Genomic DNA, 27,791 nt, shown 5'->3' with positions numbered 1-27,791 from the left:
GGGCTCCTGTCCTGCAGGGCTGCCTCGGGATTCGGGTTCTCCCCTCCCCACTTTATTTTTAAATTTTTATTTTATTTTTTTTGATAGCATGGAATGCTTTGTATGTCCTTTGGTTTGGAAGTTCTTGAAGGATTAAAAAAAGCTGAGGCGCAGGCTTTTGGTCAACTGTGTGTGTGTTTGCTTCTACTTTTTATTTTAAAATATTTTGTAAATTAAATTTATTTAGAAAAACAAACGTGGCTGCTCCTGATTTTTTTATATAGGAACTATTCTTTTTTTGCTCAGGGTCCTTCCTGTCAGSCGCCATCACCTCCCGCTTCACCTTGGCGCAGGGGCGGGCTCGGCTCAAGCCCCGCCCCGCATCACCCGGGCAACGCCGTGGGGCCGTTTAAATCAAACGGCGGGCCCTCATTGGCAGAGCGCCGCGGGGGGCGGGCGCTAGCGGCGGAGTGACGGATGGCGCGGGGGCGCGGTGCTGCGCGCCCATTGGTGGAGCCGCAGGATTTGAACGGGCGGGCGGCGGCGCGGCCGTTGGTGCCGCGGAGCCCCCGTGGCTGCGTGCGGAGCCCCCGTGGCTGCGTGCGGAGCCGGAGCTGCCGCCGCCGCCGCCCGGCCCCGCGTCCCCCTATGGCCGCCGCGCTGCTCCCCGGCGCCGCGTGGGCGCTGAGCCCCGCCGCGAGCGCCCGGCGGCGCTGGGCTGCGCCGCAGCAGGAGGAGGATGAGGAGGACGAGGCCGTGCTCGTGCTCAGCCACTTCTCCCGGCCGCCCTTCCTCAGCTTTGGCAGCCTGCGCCTCGGCGCCTCCCGCACGCGCCTGCTGCGCCTCGACAACCCCAACGCGGAGGACGCCGAGGTGGAAGTGGAGCGCTTCCCGCCCGCCGCCAAGGGCTTCAGCCTGGAGCATCGCCGCTTCTCTGTGCAGGTACCGCGCCGGGCAGGGGGCTCCCGGGGCAGTTCCCCCTTCCCTCCTCTCCTGGGAGGAGGTGGGCTTTAAATGTCAGAGCGTGAGGCGATGCCGAGGAAGCGGGGACGCTCCGAGGCGCGGCCGGGGGCAGCCGCAGGTACCGCGTTTCGTGCAGCCCCCTGGACAGCGGCATCCGCGCCCCTTTGGGGCCGTCACAGGCCGCGAAGGCGGCAGCAYCCCCCGCAGAAGCGAGAGCGGGGCGGGGGAGGATCCCCTGGGCTCCCTGAGGTGCGAGAAACGACCGGTTCTCCGCCCGGTGCTGAAAAACCCTCGGTTTTCAAGTGTCCTYGCAGGTATAACGGCATCAAAGGAAATCAAAGGCAGGATCGGGGTGTTGTTTGTTTGTTTGTTTTTATTTTAATAGCTTCTTAAACAGTTATAGGATATCTCTTTAGAAAAAAAGAAAAAGACTGAGAGTTGTGAGTGGAATGCTAGTTCCTTGCTCTTCCTGTTGATAGAACAGGTGGTAAAACAGGCTTATTTTTCAAATTAATCTTWATTGCAATCTCCAAGGGAATATAAACAGTAAATAGCTAGTCCAGTCAGCGGCAGTTTTTTTATGAGATGCTTAGTCAAGCATGTGCCTGTGGCTCTCCAGATTCCCTAGAGTCCTTCTGTAGGAGGGAGGAGTAAAAACACCCTGGAGAGCTCTTGGGGCAATGTGTGTCCAAGCAGCCTGGAAGCTCACACTGTGCAGTACTTGAATAACATGTTCTTGTGSTAATAATTACTCAGTATGCAGCAAACCTGTCAAAAACAATAAGTATTTAGCTAATCTGCATGTTTTTGTTAAATGTATTTGCCCAGAGAGTTGGAATTCTGAATTCCAATGCCCTAAAGCTTTGTCTTTTTAATATTCTCTTTTTGAGCCARTTTGAACTGTAAGCTGTTTAGCCTGTTAGCATTGGTATCAGCAGAGCACTGAAGAAATTTGGTAGGTCATTGGGTATGAAAAATCATAGCTCCTAGTTAGCTCCGTGACATTGCTGTTTACTTGCAGGTTAGACATGCAATGTCTTTGTTTTTATTCACTGAACTTGTATGACAAACATCTCTGCGGAGTATTGATTTTGTAAGTCAGTTAAAATCTAAAAAGCTTTACTCTAGATTCAGTTAAAGTCTTGAAAATTAAGCTATAACTATTAGTCTATATACTGTTCTCTGAAAATTACTGTAGAGGACTTTGTTGGTGCAAAAACAGTGTTGTATCTTTTMACCTTTACTCTGTGACTTTGTCCTTTCCATTGCATGTTACTTTTACGTGCTTGTTTCTTTTCCTTTATAATTACATGAAGAATTATATGTCCTGTAAGACAGCATTGTTGATATTGGGGCTGTTGATGTTAKGTTGTTTATTGCGGTTGCTTAATTTTACACGTTAGAGAAGGGAAAAACTGACATCTTACAATCATGTATTCTGAATGTGAGAAATGATAAATGACATCAATGTACCTTATCGCAATATACTAAACACTTCTTTCTTTYCTATAGTCAGGAGAAAGAATCTTTATTCCTATAACATGGACACCGTTAGAAGAAGGAAGAGTTAGAGAACTGGTAACTTTTGTTATTAATGGCATTGTGAAACATCAAGCTGTGCTCCTGGGTGTTGTTGAGCGACCTGTGAAGAAAAAAGTGAGTGTGATTAATTCTACTGYTTTTAAACAGTTGAAACGGATATTATTTCTGTTAGTGCAAAATCAAATAATGGCAAATTAATAATTAATGAATGTTTGTGTGAGTGTCCGTTGCCCTGAAACTGGTTTTAGGAAATAGTTACTTGTKTATTAGAGCTTGAAGAATAAAAGTAGTGTGTGACTGGGGAAATAACTACATTCAAGCCTGGAAAAAAGCTGTGCTGAATTTTGGACTAGGAACATTGGTTTTRGCTTTCCTTCATTTATTATTATCAGTTGTGTTTTTTGTTGTTCTGCTGATGTATTTTGGGTGTAAGTTTGCAGTTTATTGCAATCATAGAATCTGAGAAGTCTAGCTTGAAGCAATCTGGAGATTTTCATGTTCAAACTAAAAACAAGGCTTTAGACTAGCTTATCTGGAGCGCTCTCCTATCTTTAGCTTTTCTARTGGTTAAGAATTCATTTTTCTTTGTATCCAAAGGGAGTTTCCTCAGAAGTGATCTGTGCCCAATGCCTTTTGTCATATCGCTATGCATTCTTACAACATCTATAACTATTTTTTAGGTATTGGAAGATGGTGATTAGATTCCAACCCGCTAACCTCACAAGGTGTGGGTGCTTCAGCTTTCTTCCACAGATTGAACAAACCCATTTCCTTCAACCTGCCTTCATTCCTTTATATACTACATGGCTAGATGATCTTTTAGAAGTATTTTTAGACTTTGAACTCAAAAATATATATTAATAAYGTTCATTTTGTGTATACAAGTTGAAACCTAGCAGGCTAACTTGTATTTWTTATTCCTTTTCAGAAGAGTCTTTGGGATAACATAAAAAGGAGAAACACTTCTGAAACAGCTGTTTCAACAAGAGTTAAGAAGAAAAATTCAAAAGTTAAAAAYGCTAATAAAACCTTTCAAGTTTCACAGAGGTTGGATACACTTAGAAGCCCRCTTCAATCATGTGAAAATCAGAATACAAAGCAAAGCAGCGTATCCTCAAGAAATGACTCCTTTGCTGGCCTAGAGAATAAGCTGCCTATATCTCCTATTACACCTATGCTAGAGGAAGATCATGATGCTGCTTGTACACCCATTTCAATGAGAAGATCTACTATGTTTTCAGATGTTGCTGCAGCTATAAATGAGGACTTGTTACCTGAAATAGACAGATGTAACCTCAAGAAACTTGTTGATCATCACAATGAATCAAAATCTGAAAGTGCCTACAGTTCTTCCAACAGATTAGGACAACTGACAGCTTCAAGTAATGAAGTAATTCTTAATTGTACACTTTCACCTGTTCACACTCCTGAGCGTTCAGTGTCTGTGCCCATTTCGGGCACGAGGAGAATTTTAAGTCCAGATTCTTTTATAAAGGACAGTTACCAGGTTGAAGACATTGCAATAGAGCAACCTGTTCCAATTCTGTCACCTGATCAGTTTGTGAGAGACACCTTATCAGATGTGCAGTCAAAGACTCCCAAATTTGAAGCAGCTTCTGTATCTTCTACTGCAGAGACTTATGTTGTAAAGAAACGAGTCAAAAATGGACACGTACAAACAAAAGTGCATGTTTGTACAGGACACAAGTTAAATAATGCCTTTGAGATATGTGCTGTGGAATCACAGGAAATTCATTATGTCAAACCTAAACAAAACCACTTCAGTTTTCCTTCTACAGAGGAACGTCAAACCTGCAGCTCTTCTCAAAGAGACCAACCRAAAAAACGTCCAGTCCTTTCTGCTACTGTCATTAAAAATAAGCCTGATGCTGTTGAAAGAAAAAGAACAGAAAACATCCAGCCAAAATCTAGAAAATGCCTCAATAATGCAGTAATAGAGTGTACTAACGTGTTTCCTGTACAGACCAAGGCAGAAACAGCTAGACACCTTCCAGTTATAGGACCCATTTCGGCTGAAAACAAATGTCATGACAAAGTAAATTCATGCACTGGATCAACTTCATTGAGCCGTAAGAGGAAAAGTGAAGTGCACCTAGAAAGCACTAGCACTGCAGTTCTGGCACATGTGGAGGAAATTGAAACAAAAAGAACTCTGATGTCTAGTGTGGATGATAAAACACACGCTGCTTTCAGACCAGGAGCCATCAAACATCAAAGCCGAGAGAAAGTAGCACAGAGGAAGAAAGCTGGTGAGCGGCGTTTCCTTTATGTAGTATTGTAAAAATTGTGTAGCCAACTGAGCCATCTAGTGTATTTCCTATCCCTGTAATGTGAATCTCTGCAATTTGTTAGATATTATCTGCATCTTACAACGTTGAGAACTAGGTCAAAATTGGAGTTATGTGATTGGCTTGAAGTCTGATTCCTGTCATATACTCACTAGCTGTTACAAATATTTGAATGGATTGCTCATGACATTTTCAAAAATGTAGTTCCCAAGTCTGTGTTTAACGCTGCCTCCTTTTTCCTGTATGTAATCAGCTGGCTCTTAGCCTTGTGTAGGTCAGTCTCGTGTACAAGTACTTCGTTGCCTGAAGATCAGGATAAGTGACTTCTTGTATTTAAAAAAAAATTGAGTTTCAAAATGTTGCATTCCTAAATATGCTCCAGAATGTGCCTTTCTGTTAGAGAACCCCATTCTTCATTTGCAGAATCTTCATGCAGTCCCTGAAGTAGAGCTACCAGGAAAGCTTCCAGAATAAAATAGCATGTGCATTTAATTCAGTTATCCAAAAATCTAGTTTTGAAACCATTGGGAATTCTACAGGAGACCATGTTAAAGAACATATGCTAATCTCTTCTGTGGTCTATTTTTGATCTGGGGTTTTCAATGATATGCTATAATTTGAAGCTTTTGAAGATAGCTTGCATAGAGATTTACCATATCAGTGTCCAGCAGGAAAAACAGTTTTATTCATAACTTTGTTCGCATACATCTATTGATCTAAGAATGGATTGGATGAGGAAATATTGTTAGCTCCAAAAGAAATTTGTAACAGTGAATGTTTCATGAAAAGACTACTTTTTCAGGGTGTCGGGGTGTCAGGCACCAAATATAGTCCATCTGTTACAGCATGATTTTTAAATCCTTTGTTCTCTATCAGTGTAAGAAAATTAATTGTACTGAAAAATGTATTTTTTACACATTGAAAGTAGAATTCAGAAAGCAGAGATTTTTTTTTGTGTTGCATATAAGCACTTCTGCCACTAGGTGGTGGATGGTACCAGCTAACACCCAGTCACAATCCAGAGCACTTCCTGAATATTGTGTTTTAACTTTCCGCTGATTAGCTCTTTGAGTTAGCTTAGATCCCGATGATGCTTCACAATAACTGCAGTTTATCACGATGCGATGTTTCCACTTAATTACCATTTTGGGTTTCGATAACATTTGAGTTTTGATCTATAACTTCTGATAACCAGTATGCTGTTATTGCAAGTGAGGATTTGACATTCAATATGACTGATCTCAGAGCTGTAAACATGTGCAGARCAGTGAATGAATCTGTGAGTACAAGTTTGCACGTTAATGCTCTTTTCTTTTTCCTAGCTAATGACTCAGGAATTCCATTCAGTCTGTCTGTCCACCTCCATCCCTGAGGTAGTAAAGAATCTGTTCTCAGGCAAAGTTAGTAATACGTAATGTTGAAAATCTGTTGGGGAAAAAATTGTGAACTTCCTTAGCGTAAGGAAGGACTATGAGATACAATAGCTGTTTTTCATTCCTAGTTTTTTAGAGTTTTTATTTGTTTGTTTTTCCTCCTTTTGACTGCAGTCAGGCTTTGCTGAACTTTCTTCATCACTCACAAAAATTACTGGTGTCTTATATGGGTTCATAGTGAATTACTCCAGTTGCACAGTTYAGCAGTGTTACAAACATTAATATTTTCTGTTTGATGACATGTTGACTTTCACTGACAGATGTTTGTTATTGATATTTGTATGTCAATGCTCACAGGTTCTTCACTTCAGAAAGCATCTAAAACTACCAACAGAATTAGTAAACCTGTTGCTGGATTGGCTCAGTCTCACCTGACATTTGTGAAACCGTTAAAAACAGGTAGGCAGAATTCTGGTATTTTGTGGAATTTCAATATTCACTGAACTGAATGTTCCAGTTGCTGTTCTGGTATTGCTTGTGATTGGCAAGTCCCAATTTGGGTACAGCTGGGAGGAATAGGATACAGCTCCTTAAAGCAAAACGATATCTAGTAGAAAAAAAGCTGTCTACCTTTCAAGCTACGTCATGATTATTCACACGGAAAACTGATTGCATTACATGGTCAGCTGAAAGTAGATATTGCTTCTCTCCACTATAAACAGAAATTCTGAAAAGCTGTATYGTAGATGTACTCCCAGCTGACTGACTGATGGTTAGTGAAACACCTCTTTTGCTCCAGAAGAGAGAACTTGCTACCAGAAAGATAATGATTTCATGCAACTGATAATACTAAACCTGTTCTGGTCAGAAAAATGAATCTGTAAAATGGTTGTTCCTCAACTTGTATTTGCTCTAAGGTGTCTTGCAAATGGCTAGCGTTCAAGAAACCTTGTTTTTATTCCAAGTGTTTTAATAATCTAATCCATTATTTGTAGGAGGAAGGGAGGAATTGATTTAATTGTCTGATGTACAAGTCTCTTAGGATTCCAGCCTGCTCTTTTTCTGTTGAAGGGAGGAATTGATTTAATTGTCTGATGTACAAGTCTCTTAGGATTCCAGCCTGCTCTTTTTCTGTTATAGTGCTAAATAGAATGTCAAACATAATACATTCCACAGTGAGATGTAAGTCACTTACCAAACATTTGAAGAGCTCTTACATTTTCACTTTTTTTAGTCATTCCCAGACATCCAATGCCTTTTGCTGCTAAGAACATGTTTTATGATGAGCGCTGGAAGGAGAAGCAACAACGAGGTTTCACCTGGTGGTTAAATTTTATACTTACCCCTGATGACTTCACTGTAAAAGCAAACACCTCACAAGGTARAAGGAGAACTTATCCTTCATCTTTTAATTTTCTTAAATGTTATATAATTTGTGATACTAATACTGTTGAAAATAACTGGAAGAACTGGCTTAGTGCTAGTCTTAATTTTTCATTTTACTGTATGTTGCACTCAACTTTTATGTAAGAGTAGGGTTTTCTTCATATTTATATGTCCTGTGTTTCACTGTTCTGCATTTTACTTTAGACAAAATAATTATAAAGCAAATATTTAGTAATATGTTTCAGTGATTTAAAAAAAAAAAAAAAAAACCATGAAATGTGCTAAGACTTTTACTGGGGTGTTGTCCATTCTGACAGAACTTTGTAGTCCTCTGGCTCTTTCTGAGTCTTATTTCCCTGTTGTGATACACCTCAATAGGAAGTATGCACTGGAACAGGAAATATTCACTGGAACATGCATCTCCAGCAGCCCTCAGTGAGTGTGTTGGAGAGAATCTGCACTTGCTCAAAATCATTGTAACTGCCACTATAATAAAATGATAGTATAGTGTAGTTGTATTTTTTTCTTCTACCTTTGCCTTGAGCAAGAAAAAATGAAGAAGGTATAATTTACCTTAGAATTGAATTCCTAGCATTGCAAAGTTATGAAATAAGTATTGTCATATTAAGTACTTGACTAATTCATGGGCTTAACAGAACGTATTTACTGACACAGATCATAAGCTTTCTGAGGAATAAAGCTATTATTCAAAGCTTAAAAAAAAAAGCCAAAACAACAAAATGTTTGCTTGAAATGTAAAGACCTGCTTTTTGTGTATCTGTTTAAGCAGTGAACGCAGCAGCTCTTATCTTGGGAGCAGAGCACCACCATAAAACCAGTGTACCTAAGGCACCAACAAAAGATGAAGTATCTCTCAAAGCTTATACAGCTCAGCGCAGGCTGAATAAGCTGCGACGTGCAGCTTGCCGCTTGTTTACATCTGAAAAAATGGTCAAAGCCATTAAGAAGCTGGAAGTTGAGATCGAAAGTAGACGTTTGCTGGTCCGTAAAGACAGACATCTATGGAAAGATGTAGGTAAGAATGGTAAAGACTTGCATTATCATCTAGGAAGAAGAAGAAGAAGAAGGGATTTTCATATAGTAAGCAAATTTAGTGTAAGTATGAAATGTTTGTTGGATGTAATCTTACCAGACATTATTTTGCAGGAGAAAGACAGAAGGTCCTTAACTGGCTTCTCTCTTACAACCCTTTGTGGCTCCGTATAGGTCTGGAGGTAAGTGCAGAGTTAATCGCCCATAGCCAGAACTTTACAGAGTTCTAGCAGTTGCAAGTGTTTAGTGCTTTTTGTTTGTTTTCTGTTTTAATAATGCATGTCAGTTAATTTTAGTTATAGCACGTARCTCTTACTAAAACAGACTTGCTTTGAAGCAGATTGGAAGTTATCTCCCTGACCAATATCGCAAAATTTTAGTTTGCTTTAGTGTTGGTTTCACTCTTTCCTAAACTGTAGGGAGCTGCAGCCCTCCTAGAGGTGTTCTTGACCGAGTCTGCAGACAAAGACGATTGTGTACATCTTTAAATTAGATGAGATTTGCTTTTGAAACTTCTTTTGACTTGATCCTTTACTGACTGATTAGAAAATTCAGATGATTTTAGAGTATACTGACCAATTACTTTAACATTTATAGCTATGCTATTTACCACTATATAATTTCAGTTTATGTTGTTCAGAAAACCCCTCCATAATTAAAAATATCTGTAATGATATTCTCCCTCCTTTTTTTTTTTTAATTTTTTTCCTCTCTCCTCCCTTCCTTTCTGTTAGACTGTTTATGGAGAGCTGATAAGTTTGGAGAGCAATAGTGATGTTATGGGGTTAGCGATATTTATTCTTAATCGCTTGCTTTGGAACCCTGACATTGCAGCAGAATACAGACATCCCACTGTGCCTCACCTCTACCGAGAAGGTAACTACTCTCTTCAAATAGTTTATTTTTAGCCCTTGACTTTGAGTTTATGAAACTATGAGTTTATGAATTTCATCCTTTTAGGCCATGAGGAAGCTTTATCAAAATTCACACTGAAGAAATTGCTGCTGTTAATTTGCTTTCTGGATTGTGCCAAGAAGTCTAGAATCATTGACCATGACCCCTGCCTCTTCTGCAAGGATGCAGATTTTAAGGTAAGAGAGCTGAGATTTAGTGCCTTCTTCTAATATTGTTTTATGATTGGATGGAGAACCTGTGTAATTTATTTGAATAAATGCTGCTTTCTAACAGATCTTCGCTGTTCAGACTTTTACATGAACGTTCTCAACACATGATCTTGTGGTTATATAAAAAAAATTCCCATTAAAGCTTTGATAGTGTTGCTACTGTAGCAATAGTGTTGCTACTGTATTTGTGGATTTGGTGGTTTTGGTGATGCATTGCTAGGTTTGAAAATTAAAGGTGTATGAACTAGTTGAAATTATGAAAAGCCAGGTGTCTTAAGTATTGGGTAAGGAAATATGGAGTGCAGTTTTGGGCACAAGGGATACGCTTGATACTTAACAAGTGTTGCAGTGCTAACATTGTTATCCTCTTTTTCTTTAGAGTAGCAAAGATGTTCTGCTGGCATTTTCTCGAGATTTCTTGAGTGGTGAGGGAGACCTTTCCCGCCATCTGAGTTTCCTGGGACTACCTGTCAGTCATGTTCAGACTCCACTTGATGAATTTGATTTTGCTGTAACCAATCTGGCTGTGGACTTGCAATGTGGCATTCGTCTTGTGTGCGTTGATACAGATCATTTTTGATTTCTTGCTTATAATATCCATTGTGAGTTTAGTAGATAGGCATTAAGCTATAAAACTCTCATTTATTTTTTAGAAGAACAATGGAACTTCTCACAAAAAACTGGAATCTTTCAAAACATCTGAGAGTTCCTGCAATAAGTCGTCTTCAGAAGATGCATAATGTTGATATTGTTCTTAATGTGTTAAAAGAGCGAGGAATCCAGTTGAAAGATGAAAGTGGTAAGGCCTAGAAATTAGTGTTAGAGTCTAAGTGCAGCTGAGCACTAGTCAGTGTTCTAATTCTTTGTTTTGTGTGATAGGTGCTTCAATTGATTCCAGAGACATTGTGGATAGACACAGAGAACGAACCTTAGCACTGTTGTGGAAAATTGTCTTTGCTTTCCAGGTACTGTTCCATTTCATTATTGTTATATATTTTTAATACCACTTACAATGAAGATGTGACTGGTTCTTCAGTGGTTCCTTGTTGTCTGTGGAGCCTTCACTAATCAGAGTTTAGACTGGAGTGATCAGCTTTGGATGTTCAAAGTGCTATGCATGCCTTGCCTGMCAAGTGTTTCCTAATGATATACTTTAGAGATCATTTTAACTATGCTTTCTCTTCTGGAATACTTTTGTACAACTCTTTGTGGAAAACTTCTGAGCTTATGCTGTATACTATTAGAAGTGATACKTTGTTAAAATATTAGAAAAATATGTTAGTCTCAAAACGCTACCAAGCTCTTACTGACTGAAAAGGACATGTGACAAATTTCTGATTGCTAAGTCAGAGTATTTTTTCCTTAAATTCTATGCCTTAAGCCCCTCTATCCGGCAGGCTTATCCTAGTTACTTAMAGTGTGTCGCACATCAGTCTGGTGGTGGTGTGGTAAAATATTCATTTATTTTTCTCTTCTCTCTGATAGGTGGATGTTTATCTTAATGTAGAACAGTTAAGAGAAGAAATAGAGTTTTTAAAGAATGCACACAAAGTAAAAAGAAAATTGAACGGTCTCAAGCCTTTTTCAGATGATAGTAAAAGGCAAGATGATAACAGTAACGCCTCATTTCACGGTTACAGTGAAAATGTGGAGCTGCTGATGGCTTGGGTCAATGCGGTTTGTGGATTTTATAATATCAAGGTAAATATTTCTGTGTAGGTGTCTGCAAAGGTACATTTTGCTTTCATAAGAATGCTTATTCTTYTAGAGCAGAATTGTTAAAAACAGTTACCACTTGCTGTTAGTACATATCTGTTAACTTTAAGTGTTGTTCTGAACTGAATTTGCCCTAATTTGTTTCTTACAGCTGTAAGCCRCTATAGAGTGGAATGTCCAAGGAAAACACTAGTCTTTTAATACTCTTTCTTTGTTTGAAATAAATTTGCCCAAGCCATACTTCATCACTTTCAGTGCTACAAGATGACAAATTCTGTATGCTGTTTACACCAATTACCTGGGATGAGAAATTTAAGAAACTTATATCTTACTGTATTTTGTTAAACAGGTGGAAAACTTCACAGTATGTTTCTCCGATGGTAGAGTATTGTGTCACTTGATTCATCACTACCATCCCAGTTATGTGCCTTTGGAATCTGTRTGCCAACGTACAACACAAACAGTAGAATGCTCAAGAACTCATACAGTGGGATTGAACTCTTCCTCCTCCTCCTCCTCGTCAGAGTCCGATACTTCTCTAAACGTCCTGGAAGGAATGTTTGACCAAAGTGAGTTATTTGATGTGCAGAGATCCATAATAATTTCTTTTTCAACTTGATTTGACAATTATCTTCATTTCTTTGCAAAGCTGTAACTACATCAGTCCTATACAAGGAACTGTTGGAAAACGAAAAGAAAAACTTCCAGCTGATCAATGCTGCAGTTTCTGACCTAGGTGGAATACCTGCAATGATTCATCACTCTGATATGTCAAATACAATTCCTGATGAGAAGGTAAGATGCCTCTAGAGTTTGTCTAAATATATCCTATTCTCCTAGATATTTCCTAACTTTCTATGTTCTGTGTTTTAGGTTGTTATTACCTACCTGTCATTTGTGTGTTCACGGCTCCTAGATCTTCGTGAAGAAACTCGAGCTGCTCGACTAATTCAGTCAGCTTGGAGGAAGTACAAGCTGAAAAAGGAACTGAAACTCTTCCAGGTATCTCTTGCTTGTACAATATTGGTAGCTCCTATTTTGAGGAATATTAAATGGAATAATGCCAGTTTAGTGTTTGAAGAGTACAGGTTTATCAGAATAATATTGGCATTTAAATTAATAGTAGCACTTTTTCAAAACATAATTTTTTTTGCTAGTGAAAATGTTTACTACTCTGGAGTAACTACTGCTCTCCATGGGACGTACTTTATACTCTAATCAGAGTGTATCACCCCCTTTCCCCAAGACAAATATTCTTAAAAAGGGAGATGTTTGTTTYGATTTACTATCAATTATGCTTTCTAGCTTAGAAACACTAAACTAGGTGGGCTTAACGTTTTTTGCTCAGGAGCCCAGCTTTGCCCACCAAAGCATTTTGAGTTGAATTGCACTRTTTTGGGTAGTTTGTTTCTTGCTTTTGAGATTGTTCTGCCAGATCTTGTGATGGCTTTAAAACTATTTGCAGAGACCATAGAGCTGAAATAATATTCTGTATCACAAAAGATATTTTAATAGGGTGAAGAAAAACTGTGATATTAGCTTTTTAATTTGATTAATTTTTTAATTAGCTTTTTATTAACTTTTTGGGGAGATGGCTTCAGATAAATTTTTGGTATATTAAAATAACTGAATGAAGACTCCTGTGCTAACTGAAAATTCACTCTTTGTAGGAAAGAGACAGAGCTGCTCGAATAATTCAAAAATATRCTGTCAAGTTCTTGTCTGATCGACGCATCCTTAAAAAGGAGAGTGCAGCACTAATGATCCAGAAGTGGTGGAGAAGATACTTGGCCAGGATCAAATTTTTAAATCTAAAAAAGGCAAAGCTAGAGGAAGCCAGAAATAAATCTGCCACAGTTATTCAGGTAATATGATATCTGGTGAGATTATACAAGATCCTTTGAAATCTGTGAGGTTAAAGCGCTGTTCAGGATCAATTGCCCTGCTTGCAACAATTGAGATTGTCTTAAAAACCTAATGTATTATTTATTTATCAATTTCTTGTGTTACTTTTGATACCCTTCTTGCTCTTACTAAGAAATATTGTATTTTTAAGACTTCTCTTTGGAGTAGACATTAAAGAATGGTTGAATCAAGTAGTTTAAGAGGACATCATTGCTGCCTGAGTGAGTTTAGCCATGTGTTAGCATATAAAATTGGTTTTGCATAGAGATCTAGGCTTATATTTCCATGGGGCAAGTAGGAATAAAGAAATCTTAATTCCTAGGTCTCGTCCTCAGACTTAACTCCTAGATATCATGGAAAAAATCCTAAACTTGCTCTTTTTTCTTGCAGGCTCATTGGAGGAGGTACTCCTCTAGGAAGAGATATTTACAGCTCAGATACTATACCATCCTTGTACAAGCAAGGATAAGGATGGTGATGTCTGTTGCTTCTTATAAACGAATTGTTTGGGCTGCTGTTACCATTCAGCGCCATCTGCGTGCCACTAAGTTGATGAAAGAAGATCGTCAAAGATACGAAACCCTGAAGTCCTCAGCACTTACTATTCAGTCTGCATTCAGAAGATGGAGAACACACAAAATTCATCAGAATATTGCAGCTGCGTTAGTACTGCAGGCGTATTTCCGAAAGTGGCAGGCCTCAAAGCTGGTTAAAAGGGAGCGAGCTGCCCTCGTCATTCAGTCTTGGTATAGGATGCACAGAGACTTGAAGCAATATTTATGTATTAAACAAAGTGTTGTCAAGATTCAGGCCTGGTATAGGTGTCAGCTAGCAAGACATATTTACCAGGAACATAGGGCACGAATAGTGACAATTCAGCAGCATTACAGAGCTTACAGGTCAGGAAAAAAGGAAAGGCAAAGCTATTTGCAAAAACGTAGAGCAGTAATAGTTCTCCAAGCTGCTTTTAGGAGCATGAGAGCTCGTATGCTCTACAGGCAAACAAAGGCAGCTTGCATTGTTCAGTCACTGTGGAGAATGAGACAAGAGAAACTAAGATTTCTACGCATAAAACAATCTGTYATTACACTGCAGTCGCATGTGAGAAAATACCAACAAGTGAAGAGATATAAAGCGACTAAAAATGCTGCTTCTGTAATTCAAGCTCGTTACAGGGCATATGTGACTGCTAGAAAAGCAGCTTCCTCTTTCCAAAGGATACGTCTTGCTGCTCTTGTCCTGCAGTCGGCCTACAGAGGAATGCAAGCTAGAAAAGAGGCCCGCGTGTTAAGATCTGTGATAAAAATTCAGTCGAGTTACCGTGCTTATATTGTCCGAAAGAGATTTAAAAGCTTAAAAAATGCAACAGTGACGATCCAAGCTTTTGTAAAGATGAGACAAGCACGCAAGCGTTACTGTACATTAAGGAAGGCAGCACTTTATGTCCAACGAAGATATCGGGCTCGTAGATATGTTCTTCAGCTTAAAGAAGATTATAGGAAATTAAAAGATGCTTGCATAAGAATCCAAGCTGCAGTTCGAGGCTATCTTGTCAGGAAGCAAATTCAAAGATGGAAGAAGGCTGCAGTACTTYTGCAGGCATGCTACAGAATGAGAAGAGACAGGCAGCGTTACTTGAGCATCTACCGCGCTGCCGTTGTCATTCAGAAGCGCTACTGCGCGTGCCGAAGGCAGCTCCATCAGAGGCAGGASTTCCTGAGAATTAAAAGAGCAGCTGTGTGCTTGCAAGCAGCCTACAGGGGCTATAAAGTGCGCAAAACTTGCCAGCTTCAATACACAGCTGCTATTAAAATTCAGTCTGCTTTTAGGACTCACGCTGCGAGAACAAAATTTCGGGCAATGATTCGAGCCTGCGTTGTGATTCAGAGATGGTACAGAAACTGTAAGGCTGGTAACAGGCAACGATTGAGCTTCTTGGCCACTAGGGCAGCTGTGCTGTCCTTACAGGCAGCTTTTCGCGGTTGGAAAGTACGAAAAGAGATTCACAGGCAACATGTTGCTGCAACGATGTTACAGGCTGCCTTCAGAAAATTTCTGGCCCGGAAAAGGTTCCAGCTCCTCTGCTGCGCTGTGCTCACTCTCCAGCAGCGTTACAGAGCCAGAGTTGCCGGACAGAAACAGCGTCAGGAATACCTTGAGCTGCGTAACTGTGTAATACGCACCCAGGCAATATGGAGAGGGAAAACTGAGAGAAGGCAAATCCAAAAGAAGCATAATTCTGCAACAGTTATTCAGTCTTACTACAGAATGCATAGAAATCGACAAAAATACCAAAATCTAAGGCAAGCAACTTTAGTGATTCAGAGGYACTTCAGATCTTATTGCATGAAAAAAACACAGCGTGCACTTTATCTAAAAACAAAAGCTGCTGTGCTGGTTTTGCAGTCTGCTTACCGTGGGATGACTGTGAGGAAGCAGTTAAGCAAACTGAGCAAAGCTGCTACAGTTATACAAGCAGCTTTCAGATCTTACCTGGTGAAAAAGGAGTATGTAGCACTTAGATTTGCAGCTCTTGTGATTCAAAGGCACTATCGTGCAGTTGTGCATGCTAAACGTCTAAAGCAAAAATACTTGTCTTTAAGAAAAGCCACAGTCAAGATACAAGCTATTTATAGAGGTGTAAGAGCTAGACAACAAATTCATCGGATGCATCAAGCAGCTGTTTCTATTCAGGCCATGTTTAAGATGCATCGCTTAAACATCAGATACCGGGCAATGAGAATGGCAGCAATTGTAATTCAAAGACAATATAGAGCATTTTGTTTAGGCAGAGAGCAACGTAAAAAGTACTTGGAGCTGAAGAATTCTACTATTATCCTTCAGGCTGCCTGCAGAGGCCTGAGGGTTCGCCAAGACTTGAAAGTTATGCATCGTTCAGCAGCGACAATACAGTCTTATTATCGAATGCACAGGCAACGAAGAGATTTTAGAAAATTGTTACTGGCAGCCAGACGGATTCAGCAGTGGTTCCGTGCCTGCAGGGAGCGAAATGCACAAGTTCACAACTACATGACTATGAAAAAGGCTGCACTTCGTATCCAGGCTGCTTTCCGTGGTATGAGAACAAGAAGACTTATAAGAACTATGAATGCCTCTGCTGAGCTTATTCAAAGAAGATTTARAACTTTTATGAGAAGAAAACATTTTATTTCTCTAAGGACAGCTGCTATTGCAATTCAGAGAAAATACCGAGCAACAAAACTAGCAAAAAGCCAACGTCAGAAATACCTCTCTCTCCTTAATGCTACTGTTACCATACAGTCTGCCTATAGAGGTTTTGTGGTAAGGAAAAAAATAAAGCAGATGCATCGAGCTGCTACAGTTATCCAAGCAACTTTAAGGATGCGTAAAACTTACATTTCCTATCAAGCTCTCAGGCTTGCTTCAGTAATCATACAGCAGCATTATCGTGCTTACAGGGCAGGGACGCACGYGAGAGAAACGTACTTAAAATTGTACAATTCTGTTTTAGTTATTCAGGCTGCCTTTAGAGGAATGAAAACAAGATCCTTGATGAAGAAAAGACACAAAGCAGCACTTACAATACAGAAGAACTATCGAATGTACAAGCAACACCATCATTATAGAAGGGTGCAGTGGGCAACCCAGCTAATACAGAAGAGGTACAGGGCCAATAAGCTGAAGAATATTGCAGTGCAGCAATTCACTGCATTGAAGAAAGCAGCAATTTGTATTCAGAAGGCATTTCGAGCGAGGAGGGCAAAAAAACAGCAAGAAATGCATTGTGCTGCTCTCATTCTTCAGAAAAATTTTAAAGCCTTTAGAGAACGTCAGAGATACCTTTCTCTTAAAGCAGCAACTATTGTCCTTCAGAGAAGATACAGAGCTTTGATTTTGGCAAGACATCATGCTCGGGAGTATCTTTCTCTTTGCCGAGCAGCTCTTCGCATACAGGCAGCGTACAGAGGTATCAGAGCCCGGGAGGGTATTAAACGTATGCRTTTGGCTGCCAGGAAAATCCAGGCAACCTACAGAATGCACCGGCACAGGAGGTCCTATCAAAATATGAGAATTGCTGCTATTGTTATACAGAATTATTATCGATCCTATGTTAAAGGAAAGAATGAACGAGAGAAATATCTGGCAATTAAGAGGTCCGCTCTTGTTATTCAGGCGTCATACAGAGGCATGAAGGAACGGCAGAAACTAAAGATAATGCATGTCTCTGCAACTGTAATCCAGGCCAGTTTTCGCATGTGCGTGCAATATCGATACTACAAACGACTGCAGTGGGCTGTCAGAGTTACACAGCAAAGGTTCAGAGCCAAAATGGCCAAAGAAGCTGAGGCAGAAAAATGTGCACTAAAACCAAACGCTATCTTTTACATTCAGTTGGCTTCTTGTGCTAAAAATGCTGGGCAGTGGCCTAAARACATGGTGACCATGCAGTGTGCTCGAGCATTTTCACAGATGAGTGTGCAAAGGAAGAATTTCCTCGCAATGAAAGCGGCAGCCCTAATCACCCAGTCGCTGTTCCGGTGCCGAAGGGCACGGACTCGGTACCAGCTGATGCGGAGCTCAGCGGTTGCTATTCAGAGGTGGTACCGAGCGTGTCGCGCGGCTCGTTTACAGCAAGCAGAATACTCTGTTCAAAGGCGAGCAGTATTAGTTATTCAGTCTGCCTATCGTGGAAGGAAAGYGAGAAAAATGGCAAGAGAAATACGAGCTGCAAGGAAGATTCAGGCTTTTCTTAAAATGGTTGTGCATCGTAGAAGATTTATTCAACTTAAAAGAGCAGCTATTACATTACAAGCCTATTACTTGATGCATAAAACTAAATCAGAGTATGTAAGATATAAAAAAGCAGCAGTTGTTTTACAGCAATGCTACCGATCTCATTTGACTGCAAAACAGCAAAGGAAAACTTATTTGCAAATCCGGAAGAATATTATCATGGTGCAGGCTAGAGTTAGAGGATTCATTGAAAAGAAGAGATTTCAAAGAACTAAAGAAAGTGCAATAAAAATTCAGGTACTTGTGAATGTATATTCGTATTTGTTTAGTAGATTATTCCTCACTTCTTACAAACAGCACTTTAAAGCCGAATGCTAGAGTTGGGTCCTGAAGTCTGGTCGATGGCAGGAGCATATACAAATCTGTCTTATTCAGTTATTACTGCTACTTTTTCTAGCTAAGATGTTTCTTCAAACTTGAATCTTGATACTGGGGTGKGGGGGGGGTGTTAATGTCCTTTTAATATCTTTGTCTTTCTCCTTTATAATTAATAGTGGTTTAAGGAACATTTGCTTTGATTTGAATGAGAATGAAAACTGTTGTGTTGCAAGGAGTGCAACCCACTAAGGGCTATAGCGTGAAGTAAATGGTAAAAAGTGGTGATGTCTGCTTGCCTTTTAAGACTCAGGCGATACATTAGGGTTGTGTCAGTCACATTGGATTTAATAAAAGACCCAATTTTAGTCTCTAGCAATGTAGGCAGAGGATTTTTCTTCTTTCTGTACAGCATAATTTGTCCTTTGAAAGGACAAGTGTGAAAATGTAGTCTTCTGATTTCTTGGATATGAGTTGATGTCCTCTGAGGAAAAGAAAATACTTACATTCAATTTATTTAATTATTTTATCCCCCCCYCATTGATGGAATAAAATACTAGTACAATAGACCACTAATAAGGAGAATATCTTGTCTTAAGGAAAAGAGAGAATAYGTTTGTCTTAAGGAGAACATGCCTCTTGCTATATAGCAACCTAAGTGCCTGTCTAGGGCAAGTTCTAAGGAGCTTAGACTGCTTACAAAGAAGTGCTCTGTGTGTGTATGTATATACATGTATATATGTGTATGTATAACTATGTACACATATGTAACTTTGAGGATGAAGGGAGGCATTTTTACTGTTTATATTGTAAATTGTGGGAGTCTATGCTTTTAATTCTGCCTCTGGGAGAAGTTCTAATTGACTTCCTGAGATCTCTTTAGTTATTTTATCCCAAGGAAAAGTGAAGGGATTTCTCCTCAGGATATTTTTAGAAGAGGAGGGGCTTTTTTTCCCTCTAGATCATCAAGGAAAGGGAAATAAATAATACCATATAATAATCCTCTGGGTTACACTTGCTATCCTATTGTTTATATGTTCTCTATGGTAGACTAGAGGGATGTGTATTCCTTCTTTTTCTTTCTAGGAAGTGGCAACTTGTTGGTCGTTTTCTGAATGTATAGCTATATAGACCTGAACCATTTAAGTAGAGTAGGATAGTTTTGGTTAAAAGGAAGAAAAAATAATCAGAGGCTTTTTAAAAACTACTTATATTCTTGATTCTATAGCAATTTAACTTACTAAGTTGACTTAAAGTTATGCAAGCCTCTTCCACGTAGCATGCAAGTGGTGAAATGTTCCAAGGTTGTTGTACCTTTGTCTTCCAAGGCATTTTTCCGTGGGTCTGTTCAGAGGCGGCGATACCTTCAGTACAAGTCTTCTGTCATCCTGATTCAGCAGCACTTCAGAGCCTATTGGATGCAAAAGGTTGAACAGCAAAGATACCTTCAAGTAGCAATGGCTGCCACTGGGAATCAGGTAATTCTGATTTTTTTTTTAATTATTATTATTTCTTGTATTTATTTCTTCATGATGTAATTATTTAACTAGTGTTAGTGTGGCATTTCTCTGCACTTAACTTGCTTTATAAAATACCTTCTAGACATGATAAATTGGATAGGCTCCCCATATCTGTAGTATTAAACCTAAAAACCTTTCATCTAAAATAACATTTTGCTTTGTAAGTTTTTGTTTTAAGTGAAAAAATAGGAGCCTTGATATGTTTTCCCCCTTTTTCTTTCTGAATATTCAATAGGCATTATATAGAAGTTCTGCAGCCAAGCAGTTCACTGACAAAATGAGAGCAGCACCAGTAATTCAAGCTGGGTTTCTAGACTGCAAAGCACAAAAGGAACATGCATCTGTGGTAAAAGCTCCTTGCGTTATTCAGAGTCACTTCAGCAGCGTCGTGCAGCAGAGGATCTGGTAACACTGAACTGCAACTTACATAATCTTCTCTACTTTTAAGAGCAGTTATTGTATAGCTTATTGCATTGCACTCTGCTAAATACCTATAGATTCTGAAGTTCTGACCCTCAAGCATGCGTAACTATGCATGAATATAATCATGCTGATGTGGCTGAGATTGTTTTATGCAAAACTATTCTTCTGCTTAAATATTTTCTGGAATATACCTCAGAATCTTTAAAATTTTGCTTATTAGGCATCTAGGAAGAGAAGGCCATGAACAATTTTCCTTCTGTTTTCAAGAAGGATGTTCTTGATACTGTTAAGATTCCAGCTGAAACTAATGGGCTGAAAAGCTATTCCCTTATAAAGCATAGTGCAATAATAAATTGCTTTGTACTTATTTGTTTAAACAGTTAYATAGTGGATGCTCTGCTAGATGCTCTTTTAGGAGAGGATATGACTGTAACTGCTACTTCAAGGTAGCTTTAGCTTTCCTTATGTTCCTTTAGCACCCTCAGTGTGGTTTTGAATTAAGAATGTTAGAGATCGCTCCCTGGCTTGTGCCTTTTATGGACCTGATATCTGTCAGGTTTTTATATGTTTTTAAATCACCTTTCTATATCACTTACCTCCAAAAACCTCCTGTGGTAGATGTGAGCTACCCACGGTGGGAGGGATAATAGTTTTTTTCTATTTTAAAATCATCTGCTAGCAAGCCTAGATATCCTTGTTCGATCTATCAAGAGTTGGTTAGTAATGGTTCCACTTTCAGCATATCTTCCTGATTTTTGTAAATGTGTATTGTTCTTTTCTCCCTCTCTACCTCTTCTTTTCCAGTCTGAAGAATCCAGGCTATTTAGACTTTCTACCTAAGTCAGAAGTTCCATCTTCTGTCATTTTAGTAATTCTTTGACTTTACAACATCCTCTTTGAAATTAAGACCTGAACTGCATGCAGTCCAGAAGGTGTAGCTGCACCTGACTTTTATATAGCAGTTTTTATGTATGCCCYCTCTCCTATTTTTGGGATCCTTCTGTGATGGTGTCCTGAGAGTATTTTGACTGCTACTATTGCATTGAACAGATAAAAAAGAATGTTTTCTAGTTGCTTTTATGATTTTTGTTTGTTTCTTTGGTTGGCTGCTGTAATTTATTTTTGTGTCCGAGTTACAGAGGTTGAACTAGTGGATTTTTTCTTTTTTATTTAATTGAAATTATGTATAAATTCTGTGGATCTAATAATATATCTTGCCTCTGTTCYAGCTTCTGGAAGTTTAATATTTCAATTAAAATTTCTTATTTTAAAACTAAAAAGCATTTTCATGTTAGGTTTCTGAGAATGAAGGTGTGTACAATTGTGATTCAGAGAAGATGGAGAGCAACCCTTACTGCAAGAAAAGTTCACCGGCAGTTTCTGGCAGCTAAAAAGGCTGCGGTTACGATCCAGTTGGCATACAGGCAATATAGGGCTAGAAGACTAGTAAGAAAGGTATGTCTTCACTCTAAACCTTGCTTGGGTTGTTGTTTATTATTAAAGACTTTCAATGCATTTGAGCTAACTTTTTTTTTTTCCTAATCAATGTGCTAATATCTAGAAAAGAAGGCCGGGCCAGAACAAAAATTATTCAAATCAAAACTGTTCTATTTCAAACCATTCAGTTTGTTTGCTTTGAGCAACTAAGTTGATTCTTGTTCTCAAACGGTTCCAATCCTTGGATTGTCCTTCTCTATACTGGTAACAAGATGAAATGTAAAACTGGCCTGTTAGCTTAATGACTTACAAAAGATTAAGTTATATTGCCATTATTTTTTGCATTCTCTGGGAAAAGAAAAAGACCTTTGAAAGTGTAAAAGTGAATAGTTATGTAAACAAGTGGTGAAGGAATTTACTTATATTTCCTGTTTTGTTTTTGCTCATGACAGAATTACTCTTAACTTTCAGTAATCAATGTACCCTTTAAAATCCTTTTTAGAAGTTTCACGCTGCATGTTTGATCCAAGCAACATACAGGGGCTTTAAGGAGAGAAGGAAGTTTATTCAACAAAAAGCTGCTGCTTTGRTCATCCAGAAGCATCTGAGAGCTTGGCAGGAAGGCAAGCTTCAGTTCATAAAATACAACAAAACTAGAAGAGCTGTCATTAGATTACAAGCATTTATCCGAGGCTATTTAGTCAGAAAAAAGGTTGGTATAATTCAAATTAAAATTTACTCTTTATATAAAATATTTTCAGAGCAGTGTTAGCATTAGTATTGTGGCTGTCAAGAAAATAAGCACCTGATTAGTTGTGGGACTCTATTTTCTGGTGACTGTTTTGAGAATTGGGTGGGTCAGTATAGATCAGGATACAAAATACGCTTTAGTAATAAAATCCTTCTTGTTCTTTAAACTTTTGATATCTTTGTGTGTGTGTGTGATTTTTCTCTCAGCTGATACTTTTATACCTCCAGCTCTTACTGTTCTGTGCTTTCTGTTAATGTTGTTGCTTACAGTCATTTCTCTATATTACACTTTACGCTTTAGGCCAAGGTTTGAGACTTACCTAGTTCTGTGCTAACAATTTCAGAAAAGATTGCTTAGCCTTTAGTTAGTTTAGCAGTGTGGGCTTTTTTGGCATGGAAGATAACTACCCTCTACGTATGAAAGGTAATGATGTTCTTTGGTCTCTYTTCCTTCTACAGATTTTGGAACAGAAACAAAAACAGAGGCTACTGTATTTTACAGCAGCTGCATATCATCACATCTCTGCAATTAAAATTCAAAGGGCGTATAGAATTCACCTTGTCTTAAAACATGCACAGAACAAGATCTCTGCTGTTCTAGTAATACAGGTTAGTGTAACTAAGGATGGCTGGTTGTGCACAATAGTTTATTTTCTGTTTGCTAAGCTGTAATTTCACACTGATCACATGTGAAAATGTGCAATAGAGACCATTAAGGCTGCTTATTCCCAACTAGGCCCAGTAGATCTAGACGGGATTGTACAGGAAGCTTAAGCATTTCCGAGCTGAGGCCGAGCGTGAARGTTCGTGCTCCCTTTAGACCCTCAGGGTTGCTTAAGGAGTCCAAGTGTTGTCTCAGACAACCTCTGTACATCCTACCAGAGGGAGCAAAGATTTGACATGACATTTTTGAAGATGTCAAAGACATGCACTGCAGAGCATCTGCCTACCTAAGGCAGCTCCTGGGATGCAGGGATGTATGTGGATGTTTTTTAAACTGTCAGTGATACTGGAATCTGCTTGAGTTGTCATGTTTAATGTAAACATATTATATTTAATCTAGGAAGTAGATGTCAAACTACTACATGTCAAACTTTGCCCTCCTCCTCCTAAATACATATCAGTAATCTCTCCCTGTTAATTGTATCTTTGTCTTAAAGCAGCAGTGTATGGGATGGAAGAGGTGTTTGCCTAGATTTGTCGCACTGTCCTCTGTTTTTCTGCTTTCTGTATAGAGGGGGAAGAGAGGGAGCAGGAAATGAAAGAAGTGGGGCAGTGGCCCAAATATTTCCTCAACCCATATCACAGTCTTGCCCTTTAGCTATTCTGGGTCAGAGCTGTATCATGGTGGTGCTGTCGATCACCTTATCTGTCAAAATTCATGTTAAAATTTTTTTCAGCTTTTATCATTACTTGTTTAGGATGGGGAATGGGAATGAATGAAAAGCCTTAAGTAATTATTTTACTCCATTAACTTTAAACAGAGATGGTTCCGAGCAAAAGTACAACAGAAAAGGTTTCAGAGAGACTATCAAAGAATCATTCGGTTACAACGCATGGTTCGAGTCTGGCTGAGGCGCAGGAGCGACGCAGCGACCGTAATCCAGCGAAACGTGCGCAGGTTCCTCGCCCGCAGGCGCAGCAGAAAACTGGCGGTTGGAATAACCAAGGTGCAGGTAAATACTCTTGTAAGGAAATGGATGCGCTTTTCCTCGCTTCCTTATGGGTTTAGGGGAAGAGGAAAAATGTTTATTTTGGTTTGTGAATGTGTCAGTTGTGTTGCAAACTGTTGACCTTATTTTAGACTTCAAAACTAAGTGCCAGCAGACTATGAAATAATAGTAAGCAGATGCTGTTTGAGATAGCTTATGGGGGTACGTGGGGCTGCGCATATATATATATATGTGTATAGATGTTACGTGTATACACACACACCACACACACTGGTGTGCTTTTTTTTTCCGTAAAAATCCAATATTTGGAAGGTAAGGTACTAAATTTGATTATTGACTAGTTAAAAATTAATTGGAATTACATATAAACAATGCTTAACTCTTAATGGAAATTCTATATTGTCACTTATGTTCGCTTCTTTTTCCTTTGAAATTCCTTTTCTCTAGGCATTGTGGAGAGGATATTCTTGGAGAAAGAGCAATGACACAGCAAAAACTAAAGCCTTAAGACTAAGTTTAATAAAGGCTAATGAAAAGAGCAGAGAAGAAAACAAATTATGTAACAGAACTGCAATTGCCATTAAATGCCTTCTAAATTACAAACATATTTCTTATATTCTTGCAGCATTAAAGCATCTAGGTCAGTATTTCCTTTTACCGTAACTAGTACATGGAGAGGATGGCAGAAGTTGGGATTTCTCAGCTGCAAAGGGTTGATAATACCTTTCTCTTGCATTGTGAAATCTGAATGGGCTGGAGAGGATAAAATAGGGATGATTTTTTTCCAGACTAATAACAGTTTATTGATTAAAACCATTATTGATTTTTTTTAATTATTATTATTWTTTTWWAAATAAATTTAAAGAGTCTGGCAGAGCAAGATAGTCTTGTATGCATCTCTGGTCTACCTAATTCTAGATGATTTTTACATAAAAGACAGCTATGAGCATATCAAGAATTTCTTAACTCTCAGTATAAGTGGCCTGTGGATTTTTTTGTCTGGCTTAATTTTGATCTGAATATTAAAGTGATCAGTTTAGAAATACTTGAAAAATATGAATCAGTAATTACTGATATTTACTTTACCAGACCTATTTAAAAAATAAGAGAAAGCCCTATTATTTGGAAAATAAAATGATTAGGCTTCACAATTTTCTTTATATTTATTATTATAGAGGTGGTTACCAGGCTGTCCCCAGTCTGCTGTGAAAATATGGCCCAGAGCAGAGCCATCTTYATTATTTTTGCTCTGATACGAAATTGCAACCGGAGTGTCCCATGTATGGATGTGATCAGATATTCAATTCAAGTTCTACTTAATGTTTCAAAGGTAATTTCGATATTCTGCTTCTGCAGTTTTCTAAGTTGTAGAGTACTTCTTCTATTTCAGAGAGATTTTTTTGAAGTTCTTATTTATAGAATATCTGAATGATTTTGAGCATTAAATCTAGTGTTTTATTCTACATCCATCCTGTTGATGTTTATACTCGATGCCTTTTAATCTTATTTTATGGCGAAAAGGAGGAATGTTCTCACTGTGCTGAAGAATGACTATGTTTTAAGCGTAAAATCAGATTCTGTGGAGTTTTAAACAAAAGAAAAGAATAAAGGGTAGTGTTTTGTTTCTGAAGGCCTTCATGAATAAAGTGGTAACATAATCTGACATGTTCTTCTACTTAGAGTTTCACGGTATTCCTCTTAAATTTACTGTTGAGTAACTTGTGACTGTGACAGTGTAATATTTACAAAGTGATTTTTCGTCACTTTAGATATTAAAATATAAACATACCTAAAGGATGATTTTTTTTTCTTTTGATTTGAAATATAACTTTAAGGTCTGTTGACATAACCTTTTTTGTCTCTCATATGACAGTATGAAAAAACAACTCAAGCAGTTTATGAAGTTGAAAATTCTATAGATACGTTACTGGACCTACTACAAATGTACAGAGGGAAAGCTGGGGACAAAATTTCAGAGAAAGGCGGAAGTATTTTCACAAAGACCTGTTGTTTGTTGGCCATTATTTCAAAGGATTCAAAGAGAGCTTTGGTGAGATTGAAATGTTTTTTGTAGTTTGTTTTAACCATATTTGGGTTTTGTCTTTGTTTTTTTCTTCTCTTCTTCTACTACCCATTACAGCYGCAAACTTGACTGCTGCTAAATTCTGTTGATGTAAAAATGCATTTCCAAGGTGGGGCTACATTTGTATGCGTTGGTCTCCCAGAGTCCTTGATGGCATTGGGTTCTGAACCTGCACTTCTTGCATGACTAATCTTGCAATCCTTCCTGTCACAGATTTTTGGAGATGGCTTTTTAGCACTTATCTACTTTAGATACATTCTTTTTTGTTGCTGATTGATTAAATCTTGTTCAACCTTTAAAAAATAACTTTTACTGCTCAAGCAAAAGTAAAGATTTTATTTTTTTTAATTAAAAAACGTCAGGAAATTTTTCTGACATTGTGCTGACATACCCTGTTGTAATGTAGACACAGTCTGCTTTGGAAGGAAATTTCCTTTCTGTGCTAAGTCTTTTACTGCTGAGCAGTACAATTATTCCCTCACCTCTATCTAGTGTCATAATCTTTTGTTACAACTGCTAATTTGTGCCTGTTCATTGGAGACATATGTTGACATACAAATTTCTCATTAAGAAATTTGAGAAATTTTAACTTGAGAATGTTAAAATCTGACCTTCCAGAGCTTCTTGAGTTTTCTGACATCCCAAATAGTGTAGTAATTGCTAAGCATTTTGATAAGCATTAGGCTGCTGATTTGACAGGAGGTGTGTCAGCCTTAGAATGATTTCCCTGTATTTGTTGGGTATAAGCTCAGCTTGAATTAGGAACATTCAGTTTTCATTGACTAAGTTTCATTCCTTGATTAGTTAAGTTTCTTTTAAATTAGCAGTATTGACAGTGTATTCTTTTCACCTTCTCTCAGGAAATTCGAAGCATGCCAAGGGCAGTCACTTGCATTCAAAGCCTCTATAAACTTACTGCTCGGAAGCACCGAATGGATGCTGAGAGAACACTTGTGAAGCAGAAAACAAGCACTTGCACCAGTGGAACTCCCTTTGTTCCAGTAACTCCCGTAAGAACGAAAACAGTTTCAAGGTGAGAGCTTGAAAATCAATCTGCTGTATTTGCTATGGAAATGTACTGTTGTAGTGACAATCCATTAATATTTTCACAGAATCAAACCAGATTGGGTTTTGAGGAAGGATAACATGCAGGAAATTGTGGATCCTCTGCAAGCAATTCTGATGGTGATGGATACGCTTGGTATTGCGTGCTGCTGAAATGTAAATTATGTATATGAAAATGCATTTGTATAGTATGCAACTGTCTGTACGTAGCAGGCAGTTGGACCAACAGATTTGGTTATAAATGTAAAAAACTATTCTGGATTTTTTTTTCCTGAGTCGCAATTAATGTTTTTTTTAACTTTTTAATATCGTATAAAGGTTTTGAAATCCTGCTTTGTATTACTGCTAAAATCAATTGTACAATAAAAGCATAAGTCTTGGATATCTCATTACTGCATT

At 38.6% G+C, this 27,791-nt stretch overlaps 1 protein-coding gene across 1 annotated transcript; it reads left to right on the top strand.

Annotated features, from left to right (window-relative positions):
- Positions 1-456: 456 nt before the first annotated feature.
- On the top strand, positions 457-27,664 carry ASPM (abnormal spindle microtubule assembly). Its single transcript, XM_026043774.1, has 29 exons — positions 457-921; positions 2,455-2,598; positions 3,413-4,754; positions 6,524-6,625; positions 7,401-7,547; positions 8,343-8,588; positions 8,720-8,787; positions 9,340-9,481; positions 9,566-9,696; positions 10,109-10,284; positions 10,383-10,528; positions 10,609-10,694; positions 11,215-11,430; positions 11,795-12,014; positions 12,095-12,240; positions 12,319-12,447; positions 13,116-13,310; positions 13,741-18,363; positions 19,770-19,919; positions 20,197-20,366; positions 21,680-21,839; positions 22,324-22,533; positions 23,031-23,180; positions 24,056-24,247; positions 24,692-24,884; positions 25,420-25,574; positions 26,118-26,294; positions 27,188-27,360; positions 27,440-27,664. The coding sequence occupies exons 1-29, from the start codon at positions 457-459 to the stop codon at positions 27,543-27,545; spliced, it is 10,560 nt and encodes a 3,519-aa protein (XP_025899559.1). The 3' UTR covers positions 27,546-27,664.
- Positions 27,665-27,791: the final 127 nt, after the last annotated feature.

This window comes from Nothoprocta perdicaria, unplaced genomic scaffold (genome assembly GCF_003342845.1).
Source record: "Nothoprocta perdicaria isolate Ctin4 unplaced genomic scaffold, notPer1 scaffold_34, whole genome shotgun sequence".
NCBI classification, from domain to species: Eukaryota; Metazoa; Chordata; class Aves; order Tinamiformes; family Tinamidae; genus Nothoprocta; species Nothoprocta perdicaria.
The sequence above is the reverse complement of the archived record's forward strand: the minus strand, read 5'-3'. Positions and strand labels throughout refer to the sequence as shown.